The sequence below is a fragment of the Mirounga leonina genome, unplaced genomic scaffold, assembly GCF_011800145.1.
Source record: "Mirounga leonina isolate KUSES-001 unplaced genomic scaffold, KU_Mleo_1.0 Mir_125, whole genome shotgun sequence".
Taxonomy (NCBI): Eukaryota; Metazoa; Chordata; class Mammalia; order Carnivora; family Phocidae; genus Mirounga; species Mirounga leonina.
The window spans coordinates 13549648-13564826 of record NW_023270305.1 but is presented as its reverse complement, the minus strand read 5'-3'; the positions used below and the strand labels follow the sequence as shown (position 1 = coordinate 13564826).

The 15179-nt window shown below is 38.5% G+C and overlaps 1 protein-coding gene across 1 annotated transcript in view; it reads left to right on the top strand.

Annotated features, from left to right (window-relative positions):
• Window positions 1–15179, top strand: part of HADHA (hydroxyacyl-CoA dehydrogenase trifunctional multienzyme complex subunit alpha) — a 50373-nt gene that overhangs the window by 12487 nt on the left and 22707 nt on the right. The window contains exons 5-7 of the mRNA XM_035000730.1: window positions 1245–1383; window positions 2324–2443; window positions 6303–6405. Of these exons, the coding sequence (XP_034856621.1) occupies window positions 1245–1383; window positions 2324–2443; window positions 6303–6405 (362 nt within the window). The remainder of the gene's footprint in view (window positions 1–1244; window positions 1384–2323; window positions 2444–6302; window positions 6406–15179) is intronic.

Below are 15179 nucleotides of genomic sequence, written 5' to 3'. Positions count from 1 at the left end.
TATTTTCTTTTTTTAAAATGGTAGGATTTATACATATATAACTTGTTTACAGTTCTTTAAAGCATTTATAAGGAGGTGAAATGCTATCATAGTGTAAGTTTAATGGGCTAAAATGTTAATGGTTGTTAATTCTGTCAAAATACGAGTATTTGTTATATTATTCTTTTCCCTTAGGCAATGATAGCTAGCATTATAGGCTTAGTAATTTGTACTTAAGGTGTTTGTATAGTTTTAAACCTTGCTCCACATTGTGTACTCTTTTTCGCTTATGAATAGTAATTAGGAATTTATAAATATTTAATGTTTATTTTTTAGAAAAAACAAAATTATCTGTATCAAGTGCTTTTTCTTCTAGCTCAGTTATTTGAGCCTAGTGAGACACTGATGTACCTGACAATAGCTTCCTATAACCAGAGGAAAATACTTGCAGCTTCTATGAGGCTAGCTGAGCAACTCCTAGTATGTAAAATGCCAAAAACTAGTTGTCTTTGGTCAAATACGCAAAATCCACAGCTTGAATGTGTTCAAGAACAAAGTAGCAAATGAAACAAACTGAAACTAAAGGACAACATTACTGTAGTGGATCTTTTATACTCATTAGGAGATTTATAAATAACTTGAAAGCTTTTTTTTTTTTTTTTTTTTTTTTTTTACTGTTATTTTGATTGCTGTTCAATCTGGGAGTTACTTGATAGTGAACATGGTTAATGTGATAGTGAAAATATTTACCCGAAGATGATTTTCTCATGTACAGAGAGCTTTGTAAGCTAATGGGTTTTTATAGAAAATAAAATTACACATGTTTTGTTTCATGTTCTCTGGATCCAGAAATCTAACACTCTTTTTTTTTTTTAATTTTTATTTATTTATTGAGAGAGAGAGTGATAGAGAGCATGAGAGGGGGAGAGTCAGAGGGAGAGGCAGACTCCCCACTGAGCAGGGAGCCTAATGCGGGACTCGATCCCGGGACTCCAGGATCATGACCTGAGCCGAAGGCAGTCGCTTAAACAACTGAGCCACCCAGGTGCCCCAGAAATCTAACACTCTTTATGGAGAGATGATGTTGCTGATATTAGTTCTGTCTGAGGCAAAACCATTCTTAAACTTCTGAGTATTTGAAGATTCACTATCAAATATTGGTAGATGGTAGGGTAAGGATATAGTGGATGAGGTATTGAACAAAGTAGGAGATAATTTAATCTTTGTTTTTTATTTTCTCTTCTCTGCTTTCATGTTTACTGCAGCATGTTAGCCTCTTGCAAGACCCCTGAAGAGGCAACACAAGTATCACAGGAAGGACAGAGAATGTTTGAGAAACTTGAGAAGTCCACAAAGCCTATTGTGGCTGCCATCAGTGGAACCTGCTTAGGAGGAGGACTTGAGGTATAGACTTCTTCCAAAGTCATTGAGACACTATCCAGCATATTGATGGGAATTACAGGCTGCAAACCCATAGACTATGGTTTTGCCTGCAAAAAGTTCTTGGAGGAGAATCAGATTTCTTTTTAGTTGTCAAACTTCTGGATAGGTTTCAGTCCTTATTTCATGGCACAGAGCAAGTAAACCAAAGTGTGATGTTTTCATTTTTATAAATTGAGAAGATTTGAACTAGATCTCCAAGGTTTCCTTCAATTCCAAAAACCTGGTTCAGGTTTACAGGGCAAAGATTCAGAAGTGTGATCCATGCTCTTGAGCTACTTAAGTCTAGATGATATGCATTTAAGTGCTTTGTGAGCAGTAAAGATAGTGAATAATGTAAGATTTGAGAGAAGAGATGCTTATTAGACTGGAGCATGTAGGAAAGGAGAAGGGAAAATAAAATAACATTTAATGAGCATTTATCACATGCTGAGCTCTATGTTAGACACTTTCACATATATTAATTAAGGAAACCCATGCCTGGTGCTAAAAGATGGGCAGAAATTGATTAATCAGAAAATAGTGGGAAAAAAATCATTTCACATATGGCATGGTATGGAGCAGACAAGGGTAAGCAAAGCCTATTAGATCACCGTAAGTAGGCCTGCTTGATTGAAAAGGAGGGTCTCTGTAGGGTACAGGACTTCTTAACTTGGCGTGTAATGTACAATGGTGTGTGCATTTTTCTATTTCAAGCTTCCATAGCTTTCAGCAGATTTTTAAGGAGATCCAGAACCGCAAAGGGGTTAATTAGAGGGAAAGTATGAAATAATGCTGGAAAGGTAAATTGTAGAAAGCATCAAATACATTCCTGCTTTATAAGTAATCTTTAGACCCTCACATATCTTAAGATATTATAGAGTTACATTTCCTAACATTCTGGTTTTCTTTCATTTGTTTGAAGCTTGCCATTTCCTGCCAATATAGAATAGCAACCAAAGATAGAAAAACAGTATTAGGTACCCCTGAAGTCTTGCTGGGCATCTTACCAGGAGCAGGAGGCACACAAAGGCTGCCCAAAATGGTAAGTTTAAGCCCCCTGTGACCCTTACAACCTCAGTACCTATAGGCCCCTTTACTTGTTTTTTGTTTTTTTGTTTTTTCTTTGTAGTCTGGTTTATTTAGGTTTGTATCGGGAAAAAAAGCACAAACAGTTTATTTTTAGAGCAAAGATTAAGAGTTAAGTTGTAGTGATGAAGAGAGCTCCTCTTACAATATTTAAAAAGTCTTAAAATTTCAAATGATGGGGAAAGTTGGATAGGAAAGGTGAGTATGCTAAAATTGTTATCCTGTGTAAGAGGAGATAATTGTATTCAAGTTCACAGGGATAACAAATCTCTTCTTCATATATTCTCTAGTTTTGGCTATCATACAATTTTCTAGACTAAGTTGCTATTTTGAGAACACATGAAAATACATGGTATAGGGGCACCTGGGTGGCTCAGTCATTAAGCGTCTGCCTTCGGCTCGGGTCATGATCCCGGGGTCATGGGATCGAGCCCCACATCATGCTCCTTGCTCGGCGGGCGGGAAGCCTGCTTCTCCCTCTCCCACTCCCCCTGCCTGTGTTCCTGCTCTCGCTATCTGCTATCTCTCTCTCTGTCAAATAAATAAATAAAATCTTAAAAAAAAAAAAGAAAATACGTAGTATAGAATTGGAGATTCAAATAGAACACAGACCTATTTGTTAAGCAAGAGAAATGTAACCTTATTTAAATTATGCTCATCTTTACTGAAGACATAATTCTTTTAAGACATCTGATTCCAGGGCGCCTGGGTGGCTCAGTCGTTAAAGCGTCTGCCTTCAGCTCAGGTTCATGATCCCGGGGTCCTGGGATGGAACCCTGCATCGGGCTCCCTGCTCAGCGGGAAGCTTGCTTCTTCCTCTCCCACTCCCCCTGCTTGTGTTCCCTCTTTCACTGTGTCTCTCTCTGTCAAATAAATAAATAAAATCTTAAAAAAAGAAGACATCTGATTCCATCTTATCTTAGATCTTTAGTCTACTAAAACTGTCTTGGGTACTTAACATCATAAAAATATGAATTGCTCTTGTAATTCTTTTTTCTTTTTTTTTTTTAAGAGCATGAGCTGGGGGGAGGTGGCAGGGGGAGAGAGAGAAGCAGACTCCCTGCCGAGCAGGAAGACAAACACAGGGCTCCAACCCAGGACCCTGAGATCATGGCCTGAGCCCAAGGCAGACGCCTAACCAAATGAGCCACCTAGGTGCCCTATGCTCTTGTAATTCTTTATACAATCACAGGACCATTAAGAGTTGAATCAGTATTTCTTTCCTTTTTTTTTTTTTAAGATTTTATTTATTTATTTGACAGAGAGATAGCAAGAGCAGGAACACAAGCAGGGGGAGTGGGAGAGGGAGAGACAGGCTTCCCACAGAGCAGGGAGCCCAGTGTGAAACTCGATCCCAGGACCCCAGGATCATGACCTGAGCCAAAGGCAGACGCTTAACGCCTGAGCCACCAGGCACCCTAAGAGTTGAATCAGTATTTCACAGAAGATGTTTTCCAGGGAGCAGGAACTGAAAAGTCAGTGTGGGAAATGATCCTCACTTTGTATTAAAAGACACAATGACTTTACTTTTCTACAAAGGAGGAAAAAATGTAAATGCAATGTTTCTTTTTTTATTATTTAAATTCAATTAATTAATGCATGATGTATTACTAGTTTCAAAGGTAGAGTTCCGTGGTAATCAGTCTTACATAACACCCAGTGCTCATTACATCACATGCCCCTTTAGATCCATTTCCTCTGATACAAAAGGCATAATATGGGTATTCATTGTAGAATTTAGAAACAAGATAAAATATGGGTATATAGGATCAGTAACAAATTTTATTACTGGTGTTTATTTTCTCAATTCACATTTTTTAATTCATTGATCAAAATTAATTTTTTTAAAGATTTTATTTATTTAAAGAGAGAGAACATGTGCATGAGCAGGGGGGAGGGGCAGAGGAAGAAGGAGAGAGAGAATCTCAAGCAGACTCCATGCTGAGCAGAGCCTGATTCAGGGCTCGATTCCATGACCCTGGGATCATGACCTGAGCTGAAATCAAGAGTTTGATGTTTAACTGACTGAGCCACCCAGGCACCCCAAGTTCTTGATCAGAATTACTGATCAAGGTCCTTTATTAATCCCTGAAGAAGTATAAAGGTAAATAAGGTACATGTTTGCCTTACTGGAACTTATAGTTTACTTTTTTAACTTTTAAGTAATCTCTACACCCACCATTGGGCTTGAACTTACAACCCCAAGATCAAGAGTTGCATGCATTACCAACTGAACCAGTCAGGTGCCCCTTGAACTTATAGTTTAATTTGTTCCTTCTGTGCACAGTACCATCATATCAGTTTTTCAAATCTATGGGTCATATTTCATCATAAATATAAGAGGCAGATCTTTCTCCTGTTTGGATGTTCTCATTGCTGTATTCTGTAGAACCAAAAGAGGCCAATTAGGCCTTTGAGTTCATGAGGAGAGGAGAACAGTCAGACCTGGAGGCTGCAGAGCAGTCTTAATATCCCACTGAACCCTGTAGCTTCAGGCACTATTGATTCCTCAATGAAAACAAGGCTCAGCAGAAACACTCTTTGGAGGGAAGTTGATATAAGCTGGACACAAAAATAGGAAGATTTATGGTGTTAGGTTTCTGATAATAAATAATGTTCATTCCTTCATAGAAATTGTCAAGAGGATTTATTGAAAGAAAAAATAAGCCTATATGGGTGTAGAAAATATTGCTGGGTTTCTTTCATTGTTTTGTAATATTTGGTATTTAAATGTTGTTAGAAACCATTCTTCTAGTGCCTACATAAGAAGCTCTGAGTTCTATTTTTTTAATTAATTATTTATTTGACAGAGAGAGACAGCAAGAGCAGGAACACAAGCAGCGGGGAGTGGGAGAGGGAGAGGCAGGCTTCCCGCCAAACAGGAAGCCAGATGTGGGGCTCGATCCCAGGACCCCGGGATCATGACCTGAGCCGAAGGCAGACACTTAATGACTGAGCCACCCAGGCGCCCCAAGCTGAGTTCCATTTTTCAGCCTAAAATTCTTTTTAAAAACATTGTTGGGCACCTGGGTGGCTGAGTCAGTTAAGTGTCTGGCTCCTCAGGTCATGGTCTCAGGGTCCTCAGATCGAGGCCTACCCCCACCCCCCGCTGCTCCCGCGCCCCTCCCCCCCAGGCTCTCCCTCTCTCTCAAATAAAGAAAGAAATCTTTTTTAAAAATTAAAAATAAATTGGGGCACCTGAGTGGCTCAGTCAGTTAAGTGTCTGCCTTCGGCTTGGGTCATGATCCTGACGTCCTGGGATCGAGCCCCGCATCCGGCTCCGTGCTCAGCAGGAAGCCTGCTTCTCCCTCTCCCTCTCCCTGCCTGTCTGCCTACTTGTGATCTCTCTCTCTCTCTCTCAAATAAAATCTTTAAAAAAAAAATTTTTTTTAAATAAATAAATAAATACATTGTCAAAACTATCAGGTTTCTCAGTCTCCACTAGCTCCACTAAAGGAATTTTAAGTATTATGTAAATGACATAATATATAAATGTACAGCTTTAGGAAACATGAAATTATTTCTCTACCTTATCAATTCCATAAGACAGAAAGCTTACATATTGAGTTAAAAGAAGAGATACAAACATTTTTGCTTCAACTGGAGGTGTCTAATCCCAAAAGTTACCTAAATGTGTATCAGTGTGTAAAATTTAACTGATTGATAAATAGCATAAAAATCTGGTTTGACTTTCCTCATTTAAATATTATTCTCAATTGAATGATTTGTAAACTGTAAACTGTAATTGTTTTGTAAACTGTAATTGTCACTCTGATATTTTTCCCCCTGTACTCTGATCCTTCCTTGCTTGTTAGGTGGGTGTACCTGCTGCTTTTGACATGATGCTGACTGGTAGAAACATTCGTGCAGACAGAGCAAAGAAAATGGGACTGGTTGACCAATTGGTGGAACCCCTGGGTAAGCGGTAGCATGCTTCAGAATTAGGCCTTATGAAGTTATTTTTTTAAAAGTTAATATCTTAAATATTGATTAGAATGAAATTCAAACTCTCAAGAAATGAGTCATTGTGAAGAGTGAAGTTTTCTGAATATAGCTAATACTAAATCATTTCTAACATTAATCACCCCAATTTCTATTTTATTCTGTAAATTGGACATCAAGAGTACAGAATTGTATCAAGTCCTTATTTTTGGTTCTTAAATTACCTGTATTGTTATTCATGATAACCCTCCTTCAGTTTTTTATGTCTGTTTTAATAATACAATGAACATGTAAGAAACAACCTGAGAATGTTAACAATAGTTGACATCTACTGATGTGCTGCTTCCCTCTATACAACTTCTTTGCCTCCCCTCACCCAAGGAAATAGATTTGTGTTCATCACAAATTCCAGATTATGTGTTCATCACCCTCTTGCATTTCTTAAAAATCAACATTATTGAGATGTTAATTATGTGATAACAAATTTACCAATTTTTAATGTACATTTTGAGTTTTGACAAATCTATGTAGCTATGTAAGCACCACCACAATCATATAATAGAACATTTTTAGTGTATAGCTTTTTGTGTTTTCTTTGATTTAGCATAATGATTTTGAGATTCGTCCATGTTGTTTTATATATTAACAATTTGTCCCTTCTTAATGCTGAGTGTTTTTCCATCGTATAGATACACCATAATTTGTTTATCCATTCACCAAATGATGGAAATTTGAGTTGTTTCCAGTTTGGGGCCGTTCAGAATAAAGCTGCTATGAACATTCATCCACAAGTCTTTATGTGGACATAGATTTCATTTCTCTTAGACAAATAACCAAAGAGTACATTGGCTGGATCATATGATAGATTTGTGTGTAGTTTTTAAGAAACTGTCAAACTGTTTTCTCAAAGTGGTTATACCATTTTGCATTCCTACCAGCAGTGTATGAGGGTTCTAGTTACCAGCTGCTTTGCATGGTCAGTCTTTTTAATTTTAGACCTTCTAATAGAAGTGTAGTAATATCTCATTGTGGTTTTAATTTATATTTCCCTAATGACCAGAGATACTAAGTTTCTTTCATGTGTTGATTTGCCTTCTTTATATCTTCTGGTAAAGTGTCTGTTCAGATGTTTTGCCCATTTTGTTTGATTGAGTTTTTCTTACTGAGTTTTCAGAGTTCTTTATATCAGAATACAAGTCCTTTGTGAGATTTGTGATTTGCAAATATTTTCTTCCTGTCTGTGGCTTGTCTTTTCATTATCTAAATGCAGAAATTCTTAATTTTGATGAAGTCCATTGTATCAGGATCTTCTTTTATGGGTCATGCTGTTGTTGTATCTAAGAAATCTTAACAAGACTGCAAAGATTTTTCTCCTATATTTTCTTCTGGAAGTTTTGTGGTTTAGCTCTTCCATTTTTGTCTGTGATCCATTTCAAGTTAACTTTTGTACGTGGTATGAGGTAGATGGAGTTTTTTTGTTTTGTTTTGGGTTTTTGGGGGGTTTTTTGCAAATGAATATCCAATGTCCTAGCACAGTTTGTTGAAAAGCCTCTTCTTTCCCCATTGAACTACCTTGACACCTTGGTCAAAAATCAGTTGACTCCGTATGTTTGAGTCTATATCTGGATTTCCTATCTCCAGGTATTCATATATCTTTACTTAAGCCAATGTCATACTGTCTTGATTATTGTGTTTTAGTAAATCTTGAAATCAGGTAGTATGGCCCCTTTTATTTTGGTTCTCTTTCAAAATTTATTTTGCCTATACTGGTTTATTTGCATTTACATATAAATTTTATAATCATCTCATCCATAACTACAAAAATACATGCTAGGATTCTGATTGGAATTGCACTGAATCAATGTATCAATTTGGGGAGAATTGGTATATTTAACATTGAGTCTTTTCATCATGATAGGGTATAACTGTTTATTTAGGTCATCTTTAATTTCTCTCTGCAGTGTTTTATACTTTTCTTTGAATATATCTTGCACACAATTTGTTAAATTTATACCTTTTACTCCATACTTTTGGGACATAATGCCTTTTTAACTTTAATTTCTCATTATTAACCATATATATATGTATACAGACACACACATTGATTTTTGTACGTGGACCTCGTATTCTGTGGCTTTGCTAAATTTATTTATTCTAGTAACTTTTTCTATAGGTTTCTAAGGAGTTTTATATAAATAGTAATGTCTAGGGCGCCTGGGTGGCTCAGTTGGTTAAGCGACTGCCTTCGGCTCAGGTCATGATCCTGGAGTCCCTGGATCGAGTCCTGCATCGGGCTCCCTGCTCGGCAGGGAGTCTGCTTCTCCTTCTGACCCTCCCCCCTCTCATGTGCTTGCTCTCTCTCATTCTCTCTCTCTCAAATAAATGAAATCTTTAAAAAAAAAATAGTAATGTCTATAAATAAGACATTTTGGCTCTTTCCTTTCCCATCTCGTTGGCATTTATTTTTTTTCTTGACTTACTACAATGGCTAAGATCTTTATTTTTTTTTATTTTATTTTTGGAATTTTTTATTTATTCATTTGAGAGAGAGATACACAGAGAGAGAGTGGGAGCAGTGGGGAGAGGAAGAGGGAGAAGCAGACTCCTTGCTGAGCAGGGAGCCCGACGTGGGGTTCGATCCCAGGACCTGGAGATTATGACCTGAGCTGAAGGCAGACGCTTAACCATCTGAGCCACCCAGGCAGCCCTAAGATCTTTAATACAATATTGGATAGAGGTGGTGAAAGCACATGTTGTTAACTTGTTCCCCATCTTAGGGGAAGGGCATTTACTCTGATGCTGTAGGGTGTATGGTGTTAGCTGTAGCTTTTTTATATATGCCCTTATCAGATTGCAGACATTTCTTTTTATCTATAGTTTGCTGAAAATAGATGTTGAATTTTGTCAAATGTTCTTTCTGCATCTAATGAAGTGATTGTATGATTTTTGTCTTTTTTAGTCTATTAGTAGTATCAGTTACATTGAGTTTTGTCTGTTGAACCAGACTTGCATTCCTGGAATAAACTCCACTTGGTCATAATGTATTATCCTTTGTATAAATTGACTGGATCAGCTAAAATTTTGTAAAGGAACTTTATGTCTGGTCATGAGAGATAATGGTCTCAGGGATAATTATTTTGTGATATCTTTGCTTGGTGTTGGTATCAGAATAATGCTGGCTTCATGAAATGAATTGTAAAGGTTTTTTGTTTTTTGTTTTGTTTTTTTTTCTATTTTCTGGAAGATTGTGTATAGAATTGGTATTATTTCTTCTTGAAATACTTGATAGAATTCACCAGTGAAGTCATATATGGACTTTTCTTTGTTGGGAAGGTTTTTATATATGAATTCAATCTCCTTCATAGATATAGGGCTATTCAGGTTCTCCATTTTTTTTTGAGCAAGCTTATAGTAGTTTGTTTCTCAAAGATTTTGTCCATTTAACTTGCTAAATTTGTTACAATAAAGTTGTTCATAATACAATTTCATTAGTATTCTTTCAATATCTTTATACTCTGTAAAGATATATATCATTTATACTCTTTCATTCCTGATATTGATAATTTGTGTCTTTTTTATTTTGTCCCTGATGAGTCTGGCTAGAAATTTGTCAAGAACCAGCTTTTAGGGGCACCTGGGTGGCTCAGTCGTCAGGCGTCTGCCTTCGGCTCAGGTCATGGTCCCAGGGTCCTGGGATTGAGCCCCGCATCGGGCTTCCTGCTCGGCAGGAAGCCTGCTTCTCCCTCTCCCACTCCCCCTGCTTGTGTTCCTGCTCTCGCTCGCTCTCTGTCAAGTAAATAAATAAATAAATCTTTAAAAAAAAAAAAGAACCAGCTTTTAGTTTCATTGATTTTCCTCTATTGTTTGTTTGTTTGCTGTTTATTGATTTCAGTTATTCATTATTTCTGCTTGCTTTGGGGTTCAATTTGTTCTTTTTCTAGTTTCTCAAGGTAGAAGCTTAGATATTGATTTTAAGGTTTTTTTTCCTAACATAGCATTTAAAGCTGTCAATTTCTCTCTTACCACTGCTTTATGTGCATATTTTAATACTATGTTTTCACTTCCATGAAGGTCAGAATATTTTCAGATTCCCCATGATTTCTTCTTTGACCCATGTGTAATTTAGGAGTGTGTTATTTAATTTATAAATACTTGCAAATGTTTCAAAATCTTTGTTACTGATTTCCAGTTTAATGTGATCAGAGTACAGTTGATCCTTATTTGCAAGCTCCTTATCTGCGAATTCACCTACTCACTTAACTTTGTCGTGACCCCCAAAAATAATACGTATGATGCTTTTGCAGTCATTAATATTCATGTACAGAGTGGTGAAAAATTCACATCTCTCAGTGCACGTGTTCCAGCTGAGGTCAAACAAGGCAACATTCTGCCTTCTTATTTCAGCTCTCATATAGCCAACAAATACCCTTTTCATGGTCTATTTAGTGCCATATTCTTCTCATTTTTTGTGCTTTTTGGTTGTGATTTCACTGTTTAAAATGGTAAAAGCTAGGAGTGGAAAAGTACTGAGTCAGAGTAGAAGTGTCTTTAAGGTTTCTCTTTCTTCCCCCAATAAGGAGGCCTCATCAGAAGCACCTGAATTAGACCTTGGTGGGAGGTCCCAAAAAGACACTTGGGGGCACTTGGGGTAAGAATGCATATATGTGTAAGAGCATAGCTAGCAAGGGATACCCGAATTATTGACTGCAGCTCCTGTTAAAGTCTGTAATACATTGGCTGTGCGCCAAGTCTACTGTGGGAAGGACAGCTTTCCCTGTGAGGCCTGCTGGGTAAAAGCCTTTCTAACTGCCTGTGGTTGGGCCGGAAAAATCACACATAGGTTTTTGGCCAGGGGCTGGGCTCCTCAATTTCTACAGTCATGTGGCCATAGCCATACCTATTTCTGTTTCCCATTCCATGTTTCTTTTGCCCTCAGGAAGTACCTCAGCTGGTCATGGTTCTTTGCTTAGTGGGGTGACCTTCATTCCTAGAAGATCTGGGCCACTAGCAGTCTTGTGTGGATTGAGTTGTTGTAGTTTTCCTTTAACTAATTACAGGTCCTAGTAGCACTAAGGGGACCCCCTAAGAGATCTGTTTTATTCAAGACATACTCTTCCTTACTCCCATTATGTAGTAGTGGCCCAACACCCCTTTGGTAATCATGTTAATAGTCCTGGAAAGGGATTTTGGAGCTTTCAGATGTTTCCTGCATATCCTACAGAACTATCTACAGACCAGGCCTGAGTTTTCTCTTCCCCAATCATCTGGTCATAAGGAACTCCCCATGAGGCAATAGGGGCAAACTGGGACAGAGAAGGAGGAGTAAGGAAAGTTTGTTTCTCTAAGTAAAGTTTCTCATATAACTTGTGCCTTTAAGGTCCGCTCAAGCCCTTTCTCACATATACCAATTCCACTTGGTCATGGAGTGGAGTGCTGTTACAGTGAACTTCATGGTTTAGTGGGCCAGACAACCTCCCTTTCATGATGGGCAGCTCAGGTCACATGGTAATCTGATGGCCCATGGTTAATTAAACTTTGAGTCCCTACCAAGGCCCACTAGCAAGCCAAAAGCTGTTTCTCAGTAGGAGAGTAATTATTCACAGAGAATGGTAGGGCTTTGTTCCAAATTTCTAAGTGTCTGTACTATGATTTGCCTATAGGGTCCTCTCAAGGACTGCAGACAACATCTCTGTCTACCACTGACACTTCATGCACCATCAGATCTGAACATAAGGTCCAGATAGCTTTTCTTCCTGGACCCCACTCAAAACCAGCAGCCTTTGAGTTACTCAGTAAAGGGGCTAGAGTAGCACACCGAAATGAAATGTTGCCTCTAAAATGCAAAGAGGCCCACTATGTGTTGGACCTATTTTTCTGTGGCAGGAGGGGCCAGATGCAACAACTTACCCTTCATCTTGGAAGGGATGTCAACATGCCCCACACCACTGGACCCTTAGAAATTTCACTAAAATGCATGTAGTTGGTACTTCCTGTTCACCAGATTCATCCAGAGTAATATCATCAATGTAACAAACCAGCATGGTATCCTTTGGAAAGGAAAGACAATCAAGGTCCCTGTGGACTAAATTATGACATGGCTGGAGAGTTGGTACTCCTCTGAGGTTACATTGGCAGCTGAAAGCAAACTGTTTCAGGTAGTCCTTACCAAGAGCTGTTGAGGAAAAAAGCGTTTTCTAGATCAGTACGTGCAGAACGGGAAAAAGAAGATATGTTAATTTGTTCAAGCAATGAAACCATATCTGGAACAGCAACAGAAATTGCACTTACTACCTGATTAAGTTTAAGTCCACTGTTGTTCTACCAAGATCCATCTGTTTTATGCACAAACCAAAATAGGCAAGTTGAATGAGTGGGAATCACTGTCTTTCAAATCCCTGATGGTGGCACTAACCTCTGCAACCCTCCGGGAACGCGGTATTACTTTTGGTTTACTGTGCTTCTGAGTAGAGGCAGTTCTGATGGCTTACATTTGGCCTTTCCCATTTTAATAGCCCTCCCTCCACAGGTCAAGGAGCTAATAAGGGGATATTGCTATTTGCTGAGTATGTGTATTCCAACTATGCATTCTGGAAATAACCACAGGATGGGTTCAGGGAACCAGTAGGCCCATTGTGTGATAGAACTGAACTAAAACTCCATGGATTACTTGACCTTAGAAACCCCAACTCTGACTGGTGGACCACAGAGATATTTTGGGTCTCCTGGAATTAGTGTCAGTTCAGAGCCAAGTGTCCAGTAATCCTCCCAAAAGTCTGATTACTCTATTTCCCTTTTCCCAAGGTTAATGATTTTTTATAGGGTCCCTTTGGGGAAGGCTGGGAGAAAGATGAACAGTATAATCCCCTTATGGAGATGCAGCCTCCCCTTAATGCAAGAGGTTCTGGGTCTGTAAACTGGCTCATTTCTGGGAATTGATTGAGGGGCATGACTCTAGCATTCTTCACTTATACAGATCAAGTGAGAATATAGTAGGCTTACCCATCTGTTTCTTTTCTAGGGACACCATGATCAACTAGCCAGTGCTATAGGTCTCTGTAAGTCAGACTATTCTGATTACTACTTTGGTTCCCCTGGCTATTGTGATAATCATACTCAGTTTGCCTTTGGCAGTAAAGTGTTGCTACTTGGCCTTGGCTGCCCTAGGATCCCATTACCCCCATCATATTTAGGGATCCCAGTTGGTGGTAGCGGTTCCCACTGTAATTTCTGACCTACAGAGAAGAGCAATGACCAGAGCCCTTCAAGGATGCCAGACCTCTTCTCCCAAATTGATTTCTTACAGTCATGGTGAAAGATATGTCCTCTAACCCTTCCAGATCGGCTGAGCAGGTCCAACATGATATATACATGTTAACATTGAAACTTCCTTAAACTTTCATTAACTTCCTCTACTGCATACCAACACAGTTCTAGCATTTCAATTTTATTTAACGCTCCTTGTTTTCTGTTTGTCCTCTCTGTTCTTTGTGCCTTTTTTCTTCCTCTTTTCCTTTGGATTAGTCATTTCTTACCCTCACTATTGGGCTTTTACTTCGCTTTACCCTGGGGCGCCTGGGTGGCTCAGTCGTTAAGGGTCTGCCTTTGGCTCAGATCATGATCCCAGGATTCTGGGATCGAGTCTCGCATCAAGCTCCATGCTCGGCAGGGAGCCTGCTTCTCCCTCTCCCTCTGCGTGCCACTCCCCCTGCTTATGCTTGCTCTTTCTCTGTCAAATAAAAAAAAAATAAAAACATTTTACTTTGCTTTACCCTTTTAGAGGTTGCTGTAAGGTTTATAGTATACATCTTTAACATATGATCTATCTGGAAATGATGTATCATTTTACACATAGGGTAAGAACCTTAAGAGTATACAGTTGACCCTTGCACGACATAGGTTTGAACTGTGCGGGTTCACTTACATGCTACTGTAAATGTATTTTCCTTATTTTTTTTAAAGATTTTATTTATTTACTTATTTGAGAGATAGAGTACAAGCAGGACAAGGGGCAGAAGGAGAAGGCATAAACAGGCTCTCTGCTGAGGAGGGAGCCCAGCCAGTGGGGGGCTCGATCCCAGGACCCTGGGATCATGACCTGAGCCAAAGGCAGACGCTTAACTGACTGAGCCACCCAGGCGCTCCTCCTCATTTGCTTAGTAACGTTTTTTTCCTTAGCTTATTTTATTGTAAGAATACAGTGTATAATACATATACAAAATATGTGCTAATCAACTATGTTATTGGTCAGTAGTAGGCTATTAGTAAAGTTTTGGGGTAATCAAAAGTTATACACAGATTTTCTACTGCAAATGGGCATCAGCATCTCTAACCCCTGTGTTTTTTAAGAGTCAGCTGTACTTTTATTTTTCCCCATTCATTGTGCTATTGCTGTTAAACATTTTATTTCTAAATATAGTCTACATTCCTCAGCATATTGCCATTTTTGTTTTAAATGGTTATCTTTAAAGAGATTAAAAACGAGAAAGTCTTTTATGTTTACCCACGTATTTGCCATTTTGTATAGCTCCAAGTTCCCATCTGGTTTAGTTTCCTCCAACCTGAAGAACTTCACTGACGTATTCTGTAGCATAGATCTGGTGGCAATTAATCTCTCACCTTTTGGTTTGTTTCACAAAGTCTTTATTTCCATTTCATTTTTCAGAGATACTCTTGATGGCTATAGAATTCCAGGTTTCTAGTATCTTTCTTGTGGTACTTTATAGATGTCTACATTATGTTGTGGCTTGCAT